This window comes from Engystomops pustulosus, chromosome 3 (genome assembly GCF_040894005.1).
Source record: "Engystomops pustulosus chromosome 3, aEngPut4.maternal, whole genome shotgun sequence".
NCBI lineage: Eukaryota > Metazoa > Chordata > Amphibia > Anura > Leptodactylidae > Engystomops > Engystomops pustulosus.
The window spans coordinates 30,664,809-30,690,689 of record NC_092413.1 but is presented as its reverse complement, the minus strand read 5'-3'; the positions used below and the strand labels follow the sequence as shown (position 1 = coordinate 30,690,689).

The 25,881-nt window shown below is 41.4% G+C and overlaps 1 protein-coding gene across 1 annotated transcript in view; it reads right to left on the bottom strand.

Moving 5' to 3' along the window:
- Window positions 1–25,881, bottom strand: part of MEIS1 (Meis homeobox 1) — a 124,090-nt gene that overhangs the window by 70,781 nt on the left and 27,428 nt on the right. The window contains exon 7 of the mRNA XM_072140408.1: window positions 21,995–22,106. Coding sequence (XP_071996509.1) covers window positions 21,995–22,106 — 112 coding nt within the window. The remainder of the gene's footprint in view (window positions 1–21,994; window positions 22,107–25,881) is intronic.

The window sequence follows — 25,881 nt, the reverse complement described above, 5'->3', positions numbered from 1 at the left end:
TATGGTTGGCCGAATGGTGGCGCAGAACATGTATAAAATGAGATGAGACAACTGGTGCTAGATGAGGAGGGTATAAGGACTCCCATATTCTCAAATTTGGCCAGCTGTTGCAACGATTCCCTAATGTCTACAGATATTGGGGGAGATTTATCTGAAGTTTCCGAGAGCAGAACTCAGAACTCAGCTTTCATTTTCCCACAGCTGTTTATAAAATTAAAGCTGAGCTCTGATTGGTTACCATAAGCAGCTAAAACAGTTTTACCTTAGACACTTCTGGTAAATCTCCCCCAAATCTATTGTTGGATTATGTGTAGTAAGGTTCAGCTCCAGGTTTCAATAGGCCCATGGGCGACAAGAGCCTCAGTGGGCCCCTTTGCAATGAACTTAGGTTGTGGCATTAAAAATTCAGAAACTAAAACAGTCTCCTGTTCCCTAATTTATCACACCAAACAGCCCACTTATGGTTATTTTATATAAGCACCCCTCACACCCTATGGATTGATGAGATACAGCCTCCCTCACACCCATGAATTCCTTATGTACAGCCTTATGTGGGCCCCACCTCCAGCAGCTCTGGGCCCCAGCACTTGCCCAGGTATGCCCAGTGCTGACGTCGGCCCTGTGTGTAGTTTTAACATATTCAGCAGTTTCGTTCAGGGATTGTCAATGCTCATAGAGGTCCCTATTCCCATTCCAGTATGATTTTGTAATTTGCAAAAACGTCAGAGAATATATAAACTCCATACTGAAATCAAACCCAAAGGTAGCAGTGAAAACAACAGAGCTGCCCCGGAGCTTGGGCTGGTAATATCACTCTGTACTATCTTGTCGCACAGGTTTAAGGAACAAATTAGATCCCTTTGGATGTGTGTCCAAAGCCAAAAACAAAACTTCCACCTTTCCTAGTTCTGTTGGTAGCTCTAAAGCGGCAACTGAATATTTGTTTAAGATGGCTGATAACAGAAAACAATAGTTCACAATCACATAGATAAGTTGGGCCACTTAGGTTAGACCCTTAATTACAGGGTCGGCGTCTAACTTGGAAACAGATCAACATTTCTATTCTCAGCCAGATCTGGGCCAAGCATCTGGCTTCCTTCCCAAGTCACCGGGAGCAGCTGGTAGAGATGTAAGAGGTCTGCGTATACAATTGGAGATTGGAGGGCTTGTCTTGTGGGGTTATTTTGTGATGGTGTAAATAAGTATATGATTATTAATCAGAAGATTGGAAAGACAATGATGTTCATAATGTCACCTGGTGGTAAGGGAAGGTTGTTGTGAGAGTGAAACATTATTGTTGCTATTGGGAATATGTGAAAAGTCATACTATACAGATATTATAACTATATTATAGATGAGCAAATCTATTTGTGAATTCATAGATTCAGTACAAATACAGGCAGTCCCCGGGTTACGTACAAGGTAGGTTCTGTAGGTTTGTTCTTAAGTCGAATTTGTATGTAAGTCGGAACTGCATATTTTATAATTGTAACTCCAGACAAATTTTTTTCAGTCTTTGTGACAATTGGATTTTAAAAATGTTGGATTGGCATTAGAACCAGGATTAACAACAAAGCTTCATTGCAGACACCTTTAATAAATCCTACAGCTGATCATTGTAGCCTAGGGCTAAAGTGCAGTACAGGAAACTGGAGGACCCGGAGGAAACCCATGCAAACATGGAGAAAACATACAAACTCTTTGCAGATGCAAGGCTGTAATTCTAACCACTAAGCCACCATGCTAAATAGATTAAGACCCCAATCAAATCTTATGTATAATTCATCTAAGGCCCCTTTCACATGGACGTTGTGGGGAGGTAGACCTGGCCGCAAATTTGCAGCTGAATATAGTTCCCAATAGATGCCAATGGTGCCCAGACACAGTACAGTAAACACATGCGCCTGCCACTGTACCATGCATGAGAAAAAGATAGAGCATGCTCTATCTTTTCCCGTGTTTGCGGCCGGGTGCCATGCCTTTCTATGGAGAGGGGAAGGGTGAGCGACACTATAACACGAAGCTTTATGCTCGCCCAGCTAAGGCCCTATGAAATACACCTAAGTAAGTTTTCTTTAACCTAAGGCAACATCCATGTGTAGTTCTCTTGTATCTGATTGAGATTCCTCCCACACTACAACACATAGAAGCAGATACATATCATAACTTTAGGTCAGGTCTTGTCATAAAATGTATATTAAAAGTTTTAAAATGTGGCGTATTGTTCTGAAAAGTGGGTGTGTCCAGTGAGTCATGAGTGTAAGAGGCGTGGTCTCTCATTGCCTTCCCGATTTACTATCATTCATGCCAGAAACTAGCGTTAATTATAGCTTAAATCTCTGCCAGCCACTACTTGGCATAGATTTTAGTTTCTGCTACATAGTGTACAGGAAATGTTCTAATATATTAATTTATTTAATAAATTAGGTGAATCTTACACTGGCCACAATTTAGTTTAAATTGGCACAGGAAGCACCAATCCAGATAAATCTGCATTGTTAATTAGATTATGATTTCCAATAGGGGCATTGACTTACCAGTATACTAGTGTTTTATTTATGTTGGCATTATAGAAAATCAATAATAAAAAAATAGTGTCTTTTAGATTATTTTTATAGGTAAATTTTATTATATTATTATTTTATTATTATTTTAGTTTATTATAGGTAAATTTTATAGAATTTTTATATTGATTGAATATATTGCCATATATATATATACATATATATATATATACACACACACACATATATATATATATATATATATATATATATATATATATATATATAAACAAAAAGTCCAGCAGCACAATCAAAGTAGAAAAGTAAAAAAGGAGGATAGGGTGCTATCCTAAACTCTCACCAACAGAGTCCTAGATGCATAAGAAATCGAAAATGGCAGCACTCCAATTCAGTGAAAAAACGGTGTTTTATTCCAACCTGTGCAACGTTTCAGCTGTATCCCAGCCTTTGTCAAGCAAAGGCTGGGATACAGCTGAAACGTTGCACAGGTTGGAATAAAACACCGTTTTTTCACTGAATTGGAGTGCTGCCATTTTCGATTTCTCATATATATATATATATATATGTCACAATATATTTTATATATATATATATATATATATATATATATATCCTTCAAAAATCCCTTATTGTTCATCATAACGTCAGTACTCCATCGTTGCACAAGCCGGGCAGTTCACAGTTCATAAGATCTCTCGGAATATTTCCATGATTATAATATCTAAGTCATAATGGAGACGTTCTTTAATTTTCCCACAGCTGAAATGAAGGTGAACTAAGTGAGTTTGGCAAAGGGCATTTGTCATTTGCCATTTCCCACAAGCTATATGGCATTTTCCTCTGGGAATAGAACATTTTCCTTAAACTACTGTTTATAACTCTTATCAGCTTAACAGCAATGGAACCATCAAGTACGATATCACGAAGGGAAAAAAAGAAGAAGAAGTCAAGGTCAATACGCACTCGCATTTTTGTTTATCTTTAGCCGCAATTGCTACTGACATTCAATTGGGTAATAAACATGAGGACTGTCAACTGTTCCCTGGGAACAGGTGACTTGTTATCACAGGAGGGGGAGGTAATCGCGGGGGTAATCTAACAGTCCGGTTGGAAATTTGAGTGTCTTCATTTTATGGAAGCAATCACCTGTCAATTTTGAATGAAGGCTTCAGAGCCATTCCCACTGTCATAGGAGTGAAGGTGAGAAAGTACACGCTATATCTGCTCCTCCGACACAGATGTCTGTCAAGTCAAGTGAGAAAAAAAACAGAGTGACCGTGCAACCGGCTTTTGTTTTTTAGGCTTTCACAGCTTAAAAGATGCTTAAAAAACAGACAACAAAGGACTACAAAAATATATACTCTATGTGCCCAAAACAGCCAAAATCCTGCCCTACAGTTACAATATTGACCCCAATCCTGATACAGGCAAATAACCGGCACCCCCATTTTTTAGCTTAGAACAAGAAAGCTTGATAGCTTCTACACCCAAACTCACATGCTATGGAGCAACCCTCTGTCTACTCCACCCACATCCCACTTTGTTCTATTGAACCTGACCTGCCTCTATGGTAGATATCATCCCTATAGATTTAATTTTATGATGCGTTGGTGAAATGTTTGTATTTTTCCGGCCTAGGAGTCAACGGCAAAAGTGAAACACTAAAATCTACTTAACTTACTTTGCTTCCTTGTTCCCATAGCATGACTCTAGGTTCATTGTTAACGCTACAGGCTGAGAGACCTGAGCATGTCACCACTGGGGTCAATCAGCAGTCCCTGTGAAAGCTGATTGGCCACATTGACTTCTAGGCTCAACTGGAGGTTTAAACACTGATCCCTGGAGCTGGAGGTAAAGGATTTCTTATTATTTTACTTCTGCCTCATCCCACTGGGTCATTCTTTTTGAAACTGGAAAAAAAACCCTTTAAAGAACATCTACCATCAGGATGAATTATTGTAGACCAAACACACTGGTGTGTGCCCCCTCTGGCAGGATCTGCTTTTCTTTTAGCTTCTTATTCCCTGGGTTTTACAAAAAAAGGCTTTTGAAATTATGTAAATGAGCCTGAGTTTTTTTTAAAAAAACAACAGCATAGGAAGCTCATGGAAGGGCAGATCCTGTCAGAGGGGGCACACACCAGTATGTCAGTGTGTTTGGTTTACAGTGGTATATGTCCTTTAAGTAATAAGACAAAAAAAATCTGTCTGTCCATTCTTTCCCCCAAAATGGGCAATTGAGGGACAGTCGGGACACCGGGATACACATTTAATGATGCCATACTTCTGTCAAAATCGAAAGTCAAAAGCAAGTTCGGCCATAACTCAGAATAACTATGCAGTCTATAAATATGAAAGGGCCAAGCTAATTTCCCTATGGATGTCTAAATTTCAAAACATTCTTTAAAGTTTGGATCTGACTTTAAAAATGAAATTAAAAATTTACTTGGGCAAGTAAATACTTGATATCACAATAAAGTAATGACGTTCCACATTGGACTTTCTGTTTGCAATTCCCAAACTTTTTTCTTTTTAATTGTCGCTTATCTTGTTCTGTATTTTACCTGGTTCCTGTTTTTGACAGCTTCGCCTTGCCATCATATAGCTAATGATCTTTAGTCCGACATGCCAAGTATCCCTGATATAAGGTTAACAACAGCTGTAAATCACAATGTGACGCATTACAGAATATAGACATCATTGCCGTATATTTACCTTGCAAAATGTGAAGCAGACATTTTGCACAGGGCCATCCAATGCCAGAACATATCTACTTAATCCAGACTTTTTGTGTACTACCATCATCATCTCATATAAAGAAACTTTGATAATGAATACACTTTAACTGAAGACCAAAAATATACCACATCCACCATTTATATCAAGGAAATTTGCCATAAAGACAGTAGGAGATAAGAAACCCTTAATATAATACTTAAGGTTTCTGCATTGGGTATATATGACAACCATAGGACAACCCACCAGGGTTGTCCTATGATCCTGACTTGATTTCTTAATTATATTTTACAGTCCAAACCATTAAAATTATTTGTTATTCCCCCTTTATATGGAAATTCACATAATTTGTATTCAACATAATAAGTTGCTATTACTATGACCTAAAATTTTTATAAATTGAAAATTGAGGTGACCATTTCAGACCCAATTTAATCAAATTACCCATCAATATGATTTGATCCAAAAATAGGTCAAACCATTTATAACCTTTAAATCCAAGACAACATGTCAAGGTGAAAGTAGGTCTAGGAAAAGTCAGACCTCCTAGCTGTAAAGAAGTTTCAGGACCAGAGAAGGTTGACTCGGACCACGGGTGAGAAGCTCAGCGTGATAGAGTCATCCGGCGGAATGTTCCAGAAAACAGAAACTATCAAATCTCCAGAGCAGTAATCCAGGACCACATCTACATGAAGTGAGACCTTCCACTACTAGTCAAAGCCAGGGGTTAGGTGGACGGTAGATGAAAGCTTTAAAACCAGGAAAGACTTACAGAAAGATGTCCACCTACCCCTCTAAGGTTCTGTAACTATCAAAGAACCACCTACCAATGTAAAGTTTTTTGCACCTCAAGTACCTTTGTCGAAACACCCAAACGCCTGATGATCTGTTTCAACTTGTCCCTGGAACACAGTTTTCGAGGTTTTATTCTGAATTCACTTGGTTTTGTCTTTTATCTATTGCACTGGGAATGATTTTCTAGACAAAAAAACAAATATTCCCTAACTGGAAACAAAACAGGTGTTTAGCCCTTTAATGTTCTAGAATCAGTTCCTATTATAGAAAAAGTTGCATATATGAAGCTTAAGGCCAAGCGCAATAAAAATACATTTGTCAACCCCCCCCCCCCTTTGAGTAGATTTTACCATCCACGTCTTGCTCCCACTCTGTGGCTCTCTTCTGTATCGTGCTACTTTTTGACCCAACATTGCACCTAGCTTAGCATCACAATATAACATTAGTTACATTGAATAATGTCCTGTCTCAGCAAGCGGGTCATATCGAGTCAAAACCCGCCACATGATAATGGCATGGAGTAAAATCAGTAAAGGTCAATCAAAGACAAGCCACAGTCTCTGCCGTCTGGATGACCTTCCGAGCTTGTGACAAATTGCTATCAGTCAATGTCAACTAATGACAGAAGCTCTTTAGTTAATCAATTGTTCTAAAAATGATCAAGAAAACTCCTCACAGGACGGCTCATTTTCACATCAATGCCTGTGAAGTATGAAAAGCACTTTTTTTTTTTAGCTTTTTAATAAGCTCATAAGTAAAGCTGTTACTGGGTAACGGGGGTCACCTTACAGAAAAGACAAAATCTCTCTTTGCCATTTTACATACTCTTTCATTTCTATATTGTAGGAAAGGGAAATGTGTCACACTGTTTAGTATGCTGCAGCGGGACGGTGCTGCGGAGGTGGGCCACACCATCACCAAAACACAATCTAGACCCAGTCCTTACATCTAGCAGTCTGTCTATCTATCCCAATCTGTCAATGATATATAAATCTCTCCTGTATGTTTTTTTCATTACTTTTAAATCATCTCATATCTATCTATCATCCATTTGTCATCTATAAAAGAATTTATTTTTGCAATTTTGAAATTTTATACAATTAAAATAAACAAAATCGAAGAACAAGATTGTCTGTCACATATTTCTTTCCCCCCATTACAGGATTATTAAGCAACAACCATGGTAACAATCAGGTTCTTACTGCGTTTCAAAACTAACCGAGGGATATTACAGTAAATGACAGCAGGATACTACAGCCAGACATCCTGATACAACACAAATAACTATTGACACATAGACAATCAGTCACACACACACACATACACACCAGCACGCTCAGTCTCCTTCATCATGGAGAGGAGTATATATCACACGTGATTATAAGGCAGTATGGGGAGTCGCGCACCATCTGGACCAGATGCGATCAAACTTCTGGGGACACTTCCTGTTGGTATACAGGGACCGGTAGTGGGGAATGACACTGTTAATAAGTAGTATCCATCTTTTTAACGGAGGGGGCTCCTGGTCCTTCCAGGTCATCACCACCACTTTTCGGGCGTAGTATAATACAAACCTAAAGAAAATTTTGTCATAGTGGCCATTGATAACTTCATTTATGATACCGAGGAGACACACAGAGGGAGACAGTAATCGTGGGAAATCAAAGTGTACATTTAGGAACTCCAGCACTTCGGACCAGAAGACATGGACCCTAGGGCAGGACCAGACACAATGCAGGAAGGATCCGACTTCAGCCTGACAGCGAAAGCAAAGATCATTGGGCATTGCTCCCATGCGGAATAGTCTAGCAGGGGTGAAATATACTCTATGGAGGAATTTAGATTGGATCAGGAAGTCCCTCGCACTCACTACAGATGTGAAGTAGGACAGTTCGACCTCCCTCCAGTCATCATCTGACAGGTCAGGGATATCCTGTCTCCAGCGTTCACAGGCTCTATCAAATGGTCTGGACTTTTGCTCTTGCAGGAGAGCATAGCACTGAGTGAGTGGCTTAGGGAGGTCCGGGGTACTCATCAGAGTCTCTAGTTTGGAGAATTTCACTGTCAGGCTGAAGGAGCCGAATTGGGCTTTGAATGCATGTCGCAGTTGCGTGTAATGGAAGCTGGCCGTAGTGGGTACAGTATGTCTCTCCCTTATTTCGTTAAAGCTGAGTAATTCTGCTTCCGGAGATAATAGCTGGCCTACAAATTTCACCCCCGCCGCCCCCCACATTGTCCAGCCCGGGAGGGAGAGGAAGTGAGAAAGCCACGGATTGAGCCACAATGGAGTCCTGGGCGAGAGAGGGGGAGAGCTGCTCGGTTCTACCAGGGATTGCGCCCTACGCCAGCACACCGCTACCGTACGTAGGGGAAGTGGGGTATCAGATGGGGACTTGTATCTGTACAGCAAGTTTGTAAGGGCCTCGTAGGAACCTACCAGGGCACCAGCCAGTGCAGTAGCTGCATTACCCATGTCTATATCTATCCACCACTGGGCATATACTAGCTGGGAAGCCAGGTAATAAAGATACAGATCCGGGGCAGCCAGTCCACCCCTAGCCTTGGGAGCCTGAAGCAGCGCTAAACTGAATCGTGGGGCACTACACTGCCAGTAAAAGGACCTGAGAATGCCGTCTATGCGTTTAAACAGGCTCTTTGGAAGCAGTATAGGACAAGCGTGAAAAAGGTATAAGAATTTTGGAAGAAAAATCATTTTAAATATGTTAATACGCCCGTACAGAGACAAGGGGAGAGTGGACCAGGCTTTTAGACGCGATTCAGTTGCAGTTATCAGGGGTGTAATGTTTAACTCTGTAAATGCCTGGACCTTGCGTGACACCTGGACTCCCAGATATTTAAAGGTGGACACCACCTGGACTGGGACGGGGAGGGAGTGTACCCCTACATCAGATAAGGGAAAGAGGGCTGATTTGTCCCAGTTAACCCGAAGGCCTGAGAACCCCCCATAGCGTTCTATCAAGGACAGAAGGGATTCCAGAGAGGGGCCCACATCTCCAAGATATACAAGTGTATCATCAGCATAGAGAGATACCTTCTCAATAATAGTACCTCTAGTTATGCCCTTAATGCCCTCAGAGTGGCGGATCGCCACAGCAAGGGGTTCAATGGCGAGTGCGAAGAGGAGGGGAGATAGTGGGCAACCCTGTCTAGTGCCCCTGGCCATAGGGAGAGTAGGTGAGATGTTAAGATTAGTCCGTACCCTAGCCTTGGGATCATTATACAGTAGTTTAACTAATGCTGTAAATCGAGGGCCAAAACCCATTCTAGGCAGGAGGGTCCATAAATATGTCCACTCTACTGAGTCAAACGCCTTACAATTGTCTAAGGATAATATAAACCCAGGGTCTGGAGACCGCTCTGCTTCTGCAATGTTCAGGTGTAGTCTTTGTATATTTATGTCAGTTCCCCTCCCAGGCATAAAGCCTGTCTGGTCTGGGTGAACCAATGATAATATTACTTTGTTAAGCCTTGTCGCCAGAATTTTTGCTAGTATCTTAACATCTGAGTTTAGGAGGGAAATTGGACGGTATGAGTCGGGAAGCAGAGGGTCCTTACCAGGCTTGGGAAGAACTACAATAAGGGCCTCTCGCATGGAGTCGGGGAGGGAACCGCTGTCAAACGCATCGGAGTACAGGCTAAGGAGAAGGGGGACCAGAGTCTCACAGTTATCCCTATACCACTCACCTCCCAGCCCATCAAGTCCAGGAGTCTTACCGGGGGGCAACGATTGGATGGCCAGTTCCACCTCCTCCGCCGAGAGCGGGGCATCAAGCTCCGAAGACTGTGCCGGTGTGAGCCTCCATAGTGGAAGACTGTCAAGGAATCTGGAAATCTCGACGGAAGAGGCGGACAATCTGGAGCTGTAAAGAGAGGAATAGAATTCATAAAATACCATGTTAATGGCCCGGGGTTCTGTAATCAAGGCTCCGTTACCATCAATAATAGAGGGAACGGAAGCACAAGGACGTTCAGCCCGCGAGAGATACGCAAGCAGCTTCCCGTTTTTATCTCCGAATTCAAAGATGGACGCTTCCCTGGCTTGCAGGCGCTTGCTGGTGCGCTCCTTCGCTACAGCTAAATGGTTCCTCTGCGCCTGAGCCCAAGTCTTTTTATTCCCTGGAGTAGGTTTATCTAGATATTCCTTTTCTGCGGTCACCAGTGCAGCGGTCAACCTCTCCTCCTGCGCATTTAAGGACTTCCTATGGCCAGCTACCCCCGACATGAATGCTCCCCGCACCGAGGACTTGTACGAGTCCCAGACTAGAAGAGGATCAGGATGAGTTGAGTGTACGTCCCAGAACTCGCTGTGCGCTGCCCTAACAGTACTCTGGACCGCTGGGGATAGGAGCCAAGCCGGGTGCAGGCGCCATAAGCGGGAGTCGCTGGGGGGGCCTATAAGGAGACTGATGAACAAGGCGGAGTGGTCTGATGCACTGCGCGGGCAATAGGATACCTGATCAACGTGCGGCAACATATCTGGGGAAACAAAGGCCAGATCAATCCGAGAGAAGCTCTTATGAACAGAGGAATAAAATGAATATTCTCTCTCTTGAGGGTGTTTACTACGCCAAACATCGGCGAGGTCTAGAGAAGTGAGCCACTCATTCAGACGGACCGAGCCTGTGTCCAGACCACTTGTACGATCTAAGGAGGGATTAGGGACAGCATTGAAGTCACCAATGCAGAGTATCGGACTTGGAGGCATAGCAGCAAGTTTACTGGATATTAGGTGCAATACAGCTGGATCAAAGGGAGGTGGGACATAAATAGACGCTATAGTAAAGGTAAAGCCCCACAGGGCACAATGTACGATCACAAAACGGCCAAAGTGATCCGGTGCTACCTGTATGACTTCTATGGGAAGCGCTTTGGATATGAGTATGGATACACCCCTGGCGTAGACAGAGTAAGAGGAATGATAACCTCTAGCCACCCATGCCCGCTTCAGGGAGAGGACCTTCTGACCCGTAAGGTGTGTCTCTTGGATACATACAATATGGGGGGCCTGACGCTTAATGACATCTAACATCAGAGCCCTCTTGAATTTGGAGTTAAGTCCCCTCACATTCCAGCTCATTACCTTAAGTGAAGACATCTTAGCGGAAGGGAAAGGGGTGTGGGGAAGGAGACGTGAGCAACCAAGCATTCATCCTTTCATACCACAGAGACATAGACAGACAGACAACAGTGAGCATAACAAATATAACCAGAACTGTACTAACAATCCCAAGAATATAAACCCCCTGTCTAACACCCTAACAGCAGTAGTGTAGACCTAGACCCACTAACAGTCAAATAGCAGAACAGTGGTCCCTAACTTAAGACAAACCTACACCATTTGTCCCGGGACCTTCAACCCTTAATGTATATGTGGTCAGGAGGTTATTAGGCAGCCATATTTTGCGAGAACCAAAGAGGAGATAGGGGAGGGGGGAGAGAAAGGAGGGAGACGTAGGGAGGTAGTGGTAACAGGAAAGGGGGGGAGGAGGGAGAGGGAGGAGGGCGGAGGGAGAGGAGGAGGGAGAGGGAAAAGTGCCATGTGTGGCGCACTGGTCGATATGACCAAAAAATAGAACGCAATCAGTCACAGGGTACATTTTGTGAGGCACGTAGTATGTAAACAGATAGTAAAAACCTATAATAGTGATCTGGGACCCCTAAATATCTAATCAGGACTAAGTCCAGCATTGTCATTGCATATCAGATAAAAGGATATGTGAGTCCAGTCACTCAGGAGGTGCGGGCCTTCCAGCTGGGGCCCGTGGAGCTGCATCAGCCCAGTGAAGTGCTTCGGTTGGGCAGGTGAAGAAACGAGTCTTCGGTCCGTCCACAATTCGGAGCTTGGAAGGATACATCATGGAGTATTTATACCCCTTGTCACGGAGACGGGCACGGACCTCAGTAAATTGTGCTCGCTGTTTCCTGACGGATGCAGAGAAATCAGGGTAGAAGGACACTCTGCTGTTGGCATAGAGGATTTCTCCCTTGGTACGGACAGCCCTGAGGATAGAGTCCCTGTCCCTAAAGTGCAGCAGCCGGGCCAGGAAGGGTCTTGGATTGCCCCCTGGAGGGCCAGGGCGGGATGGCACACGATGGGCCCTCTCCACTGTGAAGAACGGGGAAAAGGTATCTGCAGGCAGCATATTTTTGAGCCAATTTTCAAAAAAGGATACCGGGTCAGACCCCTCCACTTTTTCGGGGAGGCCAACCACTCTGACGTTGTTCCGTCGCAGGCGGTTTTCGAGGTCGTCAGCTCTGTCGATGGATGCAGACATTTGGCGCTGAAGCTCTCTGATCTGTGTCGGCATAGGCCTCTGGACATCCTCCACCTCAGATATTCTGCGTTCAGTTTCGGTGATTCGCTCTTTGGCTTTGTGGACATCATGTCTTAAAAGAACAAAATCCTGTCGCAGCTCATCCACCTTGGTAACCAGTTTGGATTGGCATCCGTTAATGGCCGCCAGCACCTCTGCAAATTTTCGATCCAGCTCCGTGGCCGCGTCAGGCGGATCATCGCCCTCTTCATAACTTACAAGCTGCGGCGGGCTCTGGGAGCCTTCAAAGAGGGAGGGAGAGGAGTTTGGGGACCCCTGAGGAGAGCAGGGCTGTGTGCGGGAGAATCTCCCCAACTTTTTAGCAGCATTCGACTGTATCTGCGCAAGAACTGCTTGGGATGTGGAGCAATCCTGCGCGTCCAGGGGTTCCAGGGACTGGAATGGAGGATCTTCATGGACGGATTCATCATCCGATGGAGGCGCAGACGCTGCTTTGAGCATTTTAGCCGTTCTCCTCCGGTTACCCATGGCGTCTGGGCAGGGGGGGGCCAGTGATAAACAATCGCGGAGCCTAGCGTCCAGTAATTAGCAGAGATACAGTACAAACCCACGTGGAGTATTGCAGCGGCACTGCGAGGGTTAATATAAAGCAGAACCCAGGAGCAGGGGATCACTGGGAGTATGGAGGACTCAGTGCTGGGCTGCACAACTAGGGGTCCCCAGGGCAGAGGTGGGCAGCAACAGGGGAATTACTTCCCTACCTGGTCCCGGCTCAGTCTGGCAGTGTCAGGGTTAACCCTGCGCGCCTAGGCCTCAGGCAGCGCAGGGGAGTCCCACAAGATGGCGCCTCCAGCAGGATGCAGTGCTGGCTGGAGCTGTCACGGTGCCTCCGGTGGTGGGAGCGTTGTTCCGGGCTGCAGGGGAGGAGGATGATATCCCCGGTGATCAGCAGCGCTGTGTACCTGCCGCGGGACCGGGCGGCTAGGATCGGGCCGCCGCGCTGGTCACGTGGCCGGCTGCAGGGGAATGCCGGGGAGCGGTGCGGAGTCCACAGCCGCCTCAAGATCGGTGCCGGTGGACAGCGGCAGGTGCGCGGGGCACAGCGGAGCAGGAGAGAGGTGGCACAGGTGAGGGATGGCTGCCTGGGAAGGGAGATAGGGTGTCGGGTCCCGGGAGCTCCGCGGCGCACGTCCGCTCAGTCCGGCATCAGGCCACGCCCCATCCATTTGTCATCTATCTATCTATCTATAGATCTATCTATCTATCCATCTATCTATCATCTATCATCCATTTGTCAACTATCTATCACGACTAGATCTATAGAATAATCTATATTTTTTGTCTCTCATAACCATTAGGGGGAGATTTATCACAGCTTGTATGTCTCAAAACAGGCATAAAAGCTGTAGATTTGTGCAATTGCGATGTTTTACTCCTTGTATGCCATATGGGCGTGTAGGGGGAGGTGCCACACTGTGCAGGCACACTGCCTGTACACCTGGCATAGAAGAGTATAGAAAACCTTGTGTAGCAGCGCATCACTGCAATGCATTGCCAACCACCAGGATTTATCAGAAGAACCAAGCCTCCAGATTGTTTCAGCGACCACGGAGGACTTTGGCACAATTAGCGCATGCATATGATAAATGTGCCCCTTAGTTTATTTATTTGTCAATTTCATTTCTCTGTCAGTCTCTTGAATCTGTGTTATCTATAAATCTAAGTTATATATCTACAGATTTCCAGATTTCCAAAAAATTCAAAGAAGTGAAGTTTATTGAAGAAGTGGCGACGTTTCGGTGGGAATCACCTTCACCCTATGTTGAAAAGGGTGTTATTTTCATTGAAACGTCGCAATGGAATCAACAATTAAACGATTTGGAACAGACTTGGATTGGATTTATCTATCTCTCTATCTATGTGTAGGGCCCTGTCTGGACCCTCGGGCTCTGCACCCCTAGTTATCTGTCTATCATCCATCTATCCTTAAGTCAATCTATCTATCCTCATGTCTATCTATGTAGTAAAAAATTAAATTCAGTCAAGGTGAGCTTTATTCAAATGTTTCAGTGTTTGCTACGCCTTTGTCCAGGGAGGTGTAGCACACACCGAATTGTCACCACTATTTATGAGGATGTCTATCTATCTATATCTATCTCTATATCTCCCTAAGTCTAACTATAGTCTATCTATTTGTTAAATATATTATACCCAACAAAAATCTGTCTGTGCTTTCCTTAGGGTCAGCACCTACCAGCAGTTTCATATTACTACCTAAACCTGTATAGCTTGTTTCTCAAATTAAAATATCTTCCGCAGCCTCAGCCACTCTGAAGTCATCCAATAGAGAAGAAATAAAGAAGGCAGGGCGACACTTAAGCTAAGCCATAATTGGAAGTATGTGAAAAATGAAGTGTCAGTTTGGTCAATAAAGGGTAAAGGTCAAGGGGGACCGCGGCCCAAACTCCCTTCGAAATGTGCTCATTAAGATGTCCAATCAGCGGGCTCCTTCCACCCTATCACATTAGTCACCAGACAGAAAGCTGCTTCCAAATACCCGGCTCTCTGCACTTATTACTCCTCTTGTTCATGTAAAAAAGAGAGCTGGTATATAAATCGTTGCTCAGTCATCTGGAACATACCGTGGCCCTTCACCTCCCCCCCTCCCCTCCTTCTTCTTCTTCTCCGTCCAGCAGGCTTGAAACAGCTACCTTGAGATTCCCCTCACCACTATGAGAAATTATCTGAGCCTGGAAGAATGTCATGTAGAAACAGACAATTCTATATAGAATCCTTGATGTATCTACAACCAAAGCTGCTAAAATCGTTACAGCAAAAAGTTATTCCAATCTAGAGAATGCAAGGTTTGAAGCAGCGGTCTACGTCCTGCTGATCACACATAGAAGTATCTGCCGGTTGAGGCCTTTATTCATACAAGTGATGGAAAGTCTAGTTTTTTGGCTTTTTATGCAGAAACAAGTATATTAGGGTCTGGTTTCATGATACGACATAAGCACAGGCCAACCGTTCCGAGTCTAAACAAAGTGTGCATTTGACCCAGCTCAGTGATTTCGGCTCAGGCCCCTGGAGAGTAGGACTTAATCTGGATCAAACTTTTAACTACTCTTCAAATGGAGGACTAACTCTCCCCCAAAAACCTTTCAGGTCTCTGCACATTATCACTAAGCAACTCCACTTCATTGACTGGGAACTAAACAATCCAAGACTTCAGTCACAACATTGCTCCAGCCAGAAGAACATTAGTCTGGGGGTAACTAGTTTTTGGAGGAAACTTTTGGAGGTTTGGAGATCAGATATCATTTGTTTTTGTTGCTATGTTGCAGACTAGGAGATACGGTTGTGAAAAAGCCACATGGCAACTAAAAATGGAACAAAACTGGAGAGACGAGTTCAGCCTGCTGCGGGTCACCACCTCTTATTATATGGAAAAGTGGTGATCTGATGGGCTGTTATATATAGGTATATTGGGGGTATAATCATCTAAGATAGATAGATAGATAAATAAATAGATAGATAGATAGATAGATAGATAGATAGATAGATAGATAGATAGATAGATGAGAATAGATGTACAAGAAGAAGAGGGAAGGAAATAAAGAAGATAGACATAAACATAAACAAAATAGATAGACATAAAATAGATAGATGGATAACATAAAAAAGATGTTAGATAACATGGGTATAAGAAAGATAGATAGATAGATAGATAGATAGATAGATAGATAGATAGATAGATAGATAGATAGATAGATATGAGATAAATAAATAGATAGATAGATAGATAGATAGATAGATGATTAGATTATTGATTGATAGATAGATAGATAGATACCTTGATAGATAGATAGATAGATACATTGCTAGGTAGATAGATAGGAAACAATAGATATATAGATATGAGATGATAGATTTTCCTATAATTAGACCCTTGTTAAGCTCAGAGTTGAGGGTATAACACACTGTGTCCCATAGACTCGCTCCTTGGTATGAGAGAACATTACTTATATTTCCAGAGACCTCTCATTTCCTCCTCATATTAAAAGTAAATTACAGATCGCTGCCAGGGATCTCCATTAGGAAGCTGCACTGCCATGCTCCAATGGCCTTGTGGTTGTAAAGCTTGGATAACAGCCATATACATTTCCCAAATGAAAAATCCATACATAGAAAAATGTTTTAAAGAAATATATGGGTGATAGTGAAACAAGTAGAAGGTGAGGAGCTCTGTAAAAATGTATGGAAAGTGCTGGATAGAACAGGCCTATAACATGTACATCTGTAGTTTTATAAATTTTAATATTTAAAATGATATTTTCATCTTTTAGAGTTTTAATTGCTACTGATTTGGAGTCGATTTGACATTCATGTACTCACTGGTTCGGAAAGGTTTTCATTTAATGTATTTTTCAATTTGATTGTGATCATTTTGTGGTTTAATTTTTCTAGATATTTATCAATATTTTTTTCCTTGATATATATATAGATATACTACGACAAAATAATTTTAATCAACTCACATATAAAAAAAATATATATTTTATTTACTTCTCAAAACCTAGAAACAGACTAAAAAGTTGAGTTTATCTGCAAGGAATTGGATAATTGAGGGTAATAACTACATTGAAATGTACTAAGAATAATTCATCTTCATAAAATGTCAATAGTATTCTAATATCTCAACACTTCTCTGACTTATCTGTAAAATGCGCCATATTACAACTTTGTCACATTTATACATCTTTTATACATCTGCTTTAATGCATCTTCTATGATTACCATAATATAATATATTTGTATATATATATATATATCCTATTCAGAAGATTGTTTTATGTATTGTAATATCTCCTAACCTCATCTAATTTGAATATTGCGACATATAACAACTTTGTCACGTTCCTACATCCTTTATACATCTACTTTAATGAATCTTCTATGATTACCATAAGATATATACATCCTATTTAGAAGATGTTTTTTTATGTATTGTAATATCTCCTCACCTCATCTTATTTGAATATTGGTCACATTTATACATGCATTTTAATAATTATTCTTCTATTACCATAATATGTCCTATTTAAAAGATTTTCTTAAATGTCTTATTATTTGTATAACGCGTCATACAACAGTTTTTTCACATTTATACAACTTTTATACATTAATAAAAAAAATTCCAGGATTACCATAATGTGTATAAGTTCTATTTAAAAGATTTTCTTAAATGTATTGCAACATCTCAACACCTCAACTTATTTCTATAATGCGCCATACAGCAACTTTGTCACATTAATACATCTTCTATACCTTTTCTGTGATTAACAGTGGAAGTCCTATTCATAAAACATTGTTAATTATATGGTAACATCTTCACACTTTGATTATCCGCGTTGTGCGTCGTACAACAACTTTGTCACGTTTATGCATCTTTTATATCAATAATTCTTTCTACTGCTTTCAATAATACAGTTGTGGTCAGTGTCTGATAATATAATGAGACCTCCATGTATAATAAGGGTCAGGGAGCTCTATTTAACTCCACACTTCATTTTACTCCATTTGTAATGTAAGAACTCATTGATTCCAGACAAATTGCACGAGTATTTGTTAGCAATTACCACGGTGAATTTAGGGTTGTAATACAATAACACTAAAATAACATTTGCAAACCTAGCAGAGCATGCAAATATGTGTGAGAGGCATCTTAAAGCGCGTAGAAAGTCTCCCTGAGGCCACACCTGAGGCCCAAAAGGCTAGTACCATGAACAGCCTGCTCCCCATGTTGTGCAGACATAATGACTGCGAAGCCTTCAAGTGCCAAGTAGGTTGTGCTCATTGCTAAAATATTTAGCCAACTCCTGTTCATGCACTGGCTCCTGCTGACTTGAGAAAAATCTTACAGTAGAACCAGTCTCTCTCAAAATAAATTAACCCTAAGATCCTGAGCCTGTGCTAAGATATGCGCCGAGAGCAAGAGGGGCTGAGAGCGTTCCTCAAGAATCACGACTAAGGTGTCTAGAGTTTGGGCCAACATAAAGTGATACATATGCATCTATTTCTGAGCAGTATCTGACTTGTAATCTTTATTTTTAGGCAGATTTTGACTCTCTGTCTTTGAATTTGCAGTTCTATCAGAGCTATTGGGTACATGCCAAGCTGCTCTGTCTCCCTTTTCCCCCTTCCTTCTCCATTGACTACATAATCTGCCTCACTCTTTCACCTCCCTTCTCCAAAGACTACATAATCTGCTTCACTCTTTCCCCTCCCTTCTCCATAGACTACATCATCTCCCTCACTTGTCCCCCTCCCTTCTCCACAGACTATGCAATCTGTCAATTTAGTGGGTTTATGTCACTCTTGCTAGCAAGATGGAATACAGCAGAGAGTCATCCAAGCACATGTGAATGGAAGGAGGATGATTCAACAGAGAATCAATTCAGATGAGAATGGACAGAGGATGATATGTAAGTTGAGAAAGATAAGTCCTGCTAAGATATTTCAATATATTCTGGAGTTGAGTTTTGTTAAAAAAATGGGAGTGGATGTATTGGGGCTGGTATGCCTGAATACAGGAGTGCAAGCCATGATAAGCCACGTGCCAGGCACACGAGGGGCACAGAGAGCAACAGTTCTTTATAAATCTGCCTCAAAGTTTGTTCAAAAGTTAGTGACAATTTAAAGCATCATCGACCAATCATCCATAAATCTATATAATATAATATAAAAATTGTCATATGTTTGCCAGTTTAGGGTGGATTCTTGGTATCAGAGAGAGCATGCTTGAAAAAGGTGGGTGCCACCACCGAAACGTTGCAATGGAATAAACTTCACCCTTGATTTTTTCACCTTGAGACTTGAGTGCTGCCTATTTTTGGACTTAGATAGATAGATAGATAGATAGATGATAGATGGATAGGTAGATAGATAGATATGAGACAGATAGATAGATAGATAGATAGATAGATAGATAGATAGATAGATAATAGATAGATAGATAGATAGATAGATAGATAGATAGATAGATAGATAGATAGATACTGTAGATAGATACATACTAGATAGTTAGAGAAAGAGATAGATACAGTAGAGATGGATTATTGATATAGATACTGTAGAGAGAGATATATAGATAGACAGATAATAGATAGATAGATAGATAGATAGATAGATAGATAGATAAATAGATCGATAGATACATTGCTAAGTAGATAGATAGATAGATAGATATGAGATAGATAGATATGAGATAGATAGATAGATAGATAGATATGAGATAGATAGATAGATAGATAGATAGATAGATAGATATGAGATAGATATGAGATAGATAGATATGAGATAGATAGATAGATAGATAGATAGATAGATAGATAGATAGAAGATAGATAGATAGATAGATAGATAGATAGATAGATAGATACTGTAAATAGATAATAGATAGTGAGATAAAGCAATAGATATAGATACTGTAGAGAGCGAGATAGACAGATAATAAATAGATAGATGATAGATTTTTTTTCACTTTACTTTACTCTTTACTGCCTATTATGTGGACTAGGTAGATAGATAGATAGATAGATAGATAGATAGATAGATAGATAGATAGATACATAGATAAATAGATAGGAGATAGATAGATAGATAGATAGATAGATAGATAGATATCATAGATAGATAGATAGATAGATAGATAGATAGATAGATAGATAGATAGATAGATAGATAGATAGATAGACATATGATAGATATTTCACCTTGTCTACAAGAAACACACCCCAAACTTGGATTCTCACTTTCCATGGTTTATCCTAAAGTCAATGGGATAAAAACGTAGCACATAACACTCTCTACGCCGTTTATGGAAGGACATTAACTACTTCCATATGTCGACTGAAAACAAATGCATACTGATAAGCTCAAGTGAAAAATGTAAAAAAAAAAACTACAATTACGGTTATGTGATTGTCTCCTCCTCAGATGATAGCGGTGGTGCACATTTACACATGTAGCAGAGCTCTCTCCGTGCAACTCCAGGAACACTCAGTCCCCGCTAGGCACAGCTAAAGAGATAAGAAACCCATTCAGCTCTGCTACATCTGTAAGTCTTTTCCTAGTCACAGGGCTCAGAATCCTACACAAAGAACAATAGTGCACTTATCATGTAGCGCACGCAACGTGGGATTTCCCAATTGCAAACAGCCAAAAAAATCTAGTCCCATCAGGGAAATTTAAGAAGAAGAGATGATAACAAACACAGCAAAATATTCGCCATAACCATTATTATACATATAGGGCACATGTATCAAACTTTTGGTTTGCCTTTTTCTTAAATTTTTGAGACTTTTGCTAATTTGCAACTTTTTTGCGCCTAAAACAGTCTCCTTTCAGAGTTCGCCATTGTCTAGTTTCCCGCAGCGTTCCCTGAGTTATCACCTGAACCCGGATGTGAAAGTTGCTACTTTTTTTTTTTAAAGAAGCAAATTTTGGCGCAACTCTACGCCCGTCCCTGACCAAGCATAGAAATTAGCTTGGAACTGATTGCGACTTTTGGAGAATTTTTGCGACTTTTGTCATAAAAAGTTACAAATTCATTAAAGATGAAACGCCACATGTATCACTAAGGAAAAACCTCTGAGATACATCTGACCAACAGGAAAGCCAAGAAAAATCCTAAAAAACAGACGGACAAAGCCGGACTTATCATACATGTGCCCTGTAGTCATAGAAATGCAATACAGTCATCAATGTGTTTGTAATACAGCGTGTTTTTTCGGATCAGTACCTCGTATTAACACGATCTGTATACAGATGTAGCAGAGCTGAATTTGTCAATGTGTTCTTTTCTATATGACTGCAGTTAGTTTAGGGCTCATTGTGCATTTGCATCTTAGGAGGAGGTTTATTGACAGCCTTCCCCTTCTTTGATGTAGTGTTTCAACTAAAACCCCTCCTTTAAAATCCCTGTTGCTTTAAGAATTCACTTCAAGAATTTGCACCAAAACTGCACAGCTCCGCATTCAGAAATGCAGAGCAGATCCACATTTTAAGGGGATCCTCAAACTTTTATCAATGACTATTACTGCACCCAAAGTGCGTGAATGCAGCCTTAATAAGCACTGGCTTTACAAGTATAGATTTTTTAATGTAGTTTTTATACCAAAGTTGGAAGAGATTTATCAGAAGAAGTGTCTGAGAGCAAAACTGTTCTAGCAGCCAATCAGAGTTCAGCTTATATTATCACACAGCTGTTTATAAAATGAAAGTTGAGCTCTGATTGGTTGCCATGAGCAACTAGAACAGTTTTGTTCTCGGACAAGATTTGTGTCCAAATTAGGAGGGTTTTGGTGCCAAAGTTTGAGGGGAGATTCATCAGAAGTGTCTGAGAGGAAATCTGCCCTAGTAACTCATGACAAACAATCAGACCTCAGCTTTCATTTTCCCACAGCAGTTTATAAAATGAAAGCTGAGCTCTGATTGGTTATCATAAGCAGCTCAAACACTTTTGCTTTCAGGCACTTCTGATGAATTTCAAATCTAAAACTGCACATGTGAATGGGGCCCAAACTTCATAACACACTCAGCTCTGCTACACCCATCCACATATTATATCCCACGTTCCTACCTTGTTCGCTGCTGTTGTCTCCACTATGCGACGTATGCCCCCCACTGGAAGGTCCAGGCGTACCCCCAGAACGCGTCGACGCCGTGTCATCATGGTCTCTGCTCCAGGAAGGCTGTGGAAACACATTGAAACGCGATAAGCACCGACAGAAATGTAAAAAAAAAAAAAAAAGCATCTCCTAGTTGTTGTTTTTTTGCATATATTTAACAAGAACCAATTTAATGTGCAAATTTAAAGGAAAGCTGCCAAATGGATGTGCATTCGTTTCTTTCCGCCGAGCTAAACGGCGCCGATATCTTTCATAATTGCGCAGCGAATTACCATGGAAAACACAAACATTTCCGGAGAAAAAAAAAAGGCAAATAACGGCTTCTAGATTCTGATTATATATTTAGCCGCGTCAAAACCCTCTGGCGGAACAGGCTGTTACTCTGCGGATGCTAACATGAGAGTGGGCTTTGATTCCCCCGTTTATATAGTCTGATACGGCTTTAGAAAAAGGGATCTGACACAATCGGGGGGCCCCGGCTCCACAATAGCCGATATGTGTCAGCTGTTTGCCGGATGGTATGTGGAAAATGGACGAGGCAAGAGGACAAAAAAGAAGGGAACAACAATGGCTTCACATGGTCTCTGTACACTCAGCCCCATGCAGAGCCTCCTTGTACTATTCAACACAAAACAGATGTTAGTCCTTATCACAGGGTGAATTTGAAAGTAACATTCAGATAGGAAAAAATTGGCTGTAAATTAAATTCTTACATAAAAACACACACACACAGACGAATCCGGAGGAGAACCCTCCTCCCCGAAGCCTCCTTTTATCATTAGAGAAAAAAAAAAGTTTTAATTAGCCTTTAGTAATAGCTTCTAAATATAGCGATAGGCCTGACGTGGTTACCATGTAGCGGCTTGCATGCATAATATAATCTCTAAGTACCAGCTCCCCCCCTCCTCCAGTAGGTTACAAATTGAGCTATCAATCGCTAAATGTAGACATAATATAATATAATAAGGCTCCTACTGAAAAGGTATATATATATATATATATATGCAGTGGCGTAACTTGAAGCTGAAGGGCTGCAGTGCAAAGTCTATGCTACTTCCCCCACACACACCCCGGATATAATGTTTTATTGTATTAGTCTTCTCATATGGGAAAGTGACAGCTTATGGGCCCGGTTGTGACTGAACCCGCTTCACCCCCTTAAGTTTCTCCCCTGTATATGTCTGATACTTCAAGGCTTGGCTTAGTGGTTAGCATTACAGTCTTGCAGCGCTGGGGACCTGGGTTCAAGTCCAAGGGTCAACATCTGCAAAGAGTTTGTATGTTTTCTCTGTGTTTGTGTGGGTTTCCTCCAGTTTCCTCCCACACTCCAAAACATTGTGAACCCCATTGGGGACAGGGACCGATTTGGCAAGCTCTGTGCCGCGCTGCGTAATCTGTGTGCGCTATATAACTAAAGGAATTATTATTATTATTTAATTAAGGCTACGGAGGCAGCTGTCCAAGGGCTCGCACTAAAACTGGGTGTATTGTATAGTTCACACTTTAGGTTGGCTTCACAGGCAGAGGTAAGGCAAGGTAAGGTAGGGCCGAGGGGAACCATAACTTAGTGCACAGATATGTATTTCTATATTTAAAACATATATTTGACGTATTCCAGGAATCTTGAATGGAGACAGAATTTTAAACAGATACAAAGCAAAGTATAGATATAGAATCTAGCATTGAAGTTTTAGACCTGTTTCAGCACACGGCTATGGTGTTCCCACTAATCATTTAGGACCCCTTTTAATGAAATATTTATGTAAGTACATTTTCCTTTTAAATATTATAGAAATAAAAATGTATCATTTTTAATATATTTGGTAGTATGGCCCCTATGTTTATAAGGTGTATATGATTTAGAGAGGGATAACCCGAGCAGGATAACAAACCGAGCAGGATTTATTTGGTTAAATGGAGATAGAGTCTGCCCTAAAATGGGGTGTATTATATATCTCATACGTTAAAGGGGTTGGCCACTTTTAATAATGTGTTTAAGTGTGGGTGGCAGGATTTTAGCTAATTTACTAACATACATCTTTTAAAAGTTCTGCACTGCATTCTTGATATGTAACGTGAAACCTCCTACACACACATTACAAAAAACATGAGATAAAGAGGCCAACCACTTGGCTCTATACCGGAAAAGGGGCGAGGGTGGCAGCTTCCTAAAGGTCTGTATTAGAAAGGGGTGAATTATCTGATACATCTGGCAATGGAGTCAACTTTTAGTAAGGCACTGGACGTAGGTGCCCAAGGGTCTGCAATAAAATTGGATGTAGTATATATTTCGCACTGTTAATTGGTTTCATAGGAAGAGGTAAGGCAGTGTAGGCAGCTGCCTAAGAACCTGCATTTAATGTGTAGTTGGATTATAATTATAATCATAATTTCTAAAGCACCCTCATATAACACATGTACAAAATAAGAGATTACAGAGTAAAAACGCAGTCATATGAAACAATATGGAATGAGACCTCTGTTCACAAGAGCTTACAATCTATGAGGAGGAAGGGGGGACATAGGAGGTATCAGAGCTTACTTTAGGTAAGTTTCACAGGCAGAATTAAGGCAGTAGTTGCAGCTGCCTAAGGGTCTACAGTAAAATGGAGTGTAGTATATATTTAATACTTTAGATTGGCATCAGATATAAAGGTAAGGCAATGTAGGCAACTGCTTAAGGGTGTGCACTACAGTGGGTGTAATGTGTTTCTGGTGTCTTTGGTTGGTTTCATAGGAAGAAGTAAGGCATAGGAAGCAGTTGCCCAAGTGTCCGCACTTTAAAGGGTGTTGTATACATCTGGTGCCTTAGGTTGCTTTCATAGGCAGTGAAGGCACTAAAATGATTCTTCTATCACCCAATTCCATTCAGAAGTAGTAATTAGTAGTAGTCCTTATACATAGGACATATAGAAGTGTGTTTATGGCCAAGCGAGTGGAGGATAAGCAGCTGCCAGACACTTCTGCTTATCTCTTGCATGAACAGGGAATTTGAGGGGTTTTCCGGGACGAAAATAGTGATGACCTTTACATTTAGGAAAACTTTAAATATGCAAGAAGTAAGAACACCCTTATACCTCTTCTTCCTAGCTAATCCAGAAGGACTGTGATGGCTGAGAGGCCCATAAGTCTGCTCTGCCCCATAAAATAATCCGAATATTATATGTAAGGGGCCCGGCATCTCTCCATACACACACACATATGGAAGCAAATGTTCCCAGAACTGGAGATAATTCCAAGCAATCCGCTACAGGTTCTCAGAACTGGCTGATACCAGAGAGCAACAGACAGCGGAGAACGATATAAAATTAAGTGCTAGCATCCCTTTAATTGTAAACATGCCCAGCCGGGAAGTTTTTTGGGTTTTTTTTGGTAATATTTCAATCCGCTCTGGACTTTTACTTGGATACCATGCCAGCACGAAGGAACAAAACCCCCGCGCTAAAGCGCAGGCAACTATCAAGGGTATTCTAAACACTGTCAATTGTATTAGTGATTCAGTGACTGGTAAAAAGATGTGTGAACTGTGAGAGAAAAAGGGAATTTTTTTTTTTTCCTTTAAAAGAAATATGCCGTCTCCAACATGCCAGAAGAATGCTGTAAGTGGGTAATGCGGAACACATGCGATGGATGCAAACGGTTAATGCATAAATTTTCGGTTTCTACGACTGCAGCTTCTTTTCGACTTGTTTATTCGGAGAGAGAATGGTACAGCGCCCAGGGGACAGACAATGCCAGGCACAAAGCCCTGGTGCCTCAACATGTAAAAGGATGTTTTTCTATGTGCTACAAATCCCACTTGAAAATATAATTAGAAGAAGAAAATGGCAAACTATTG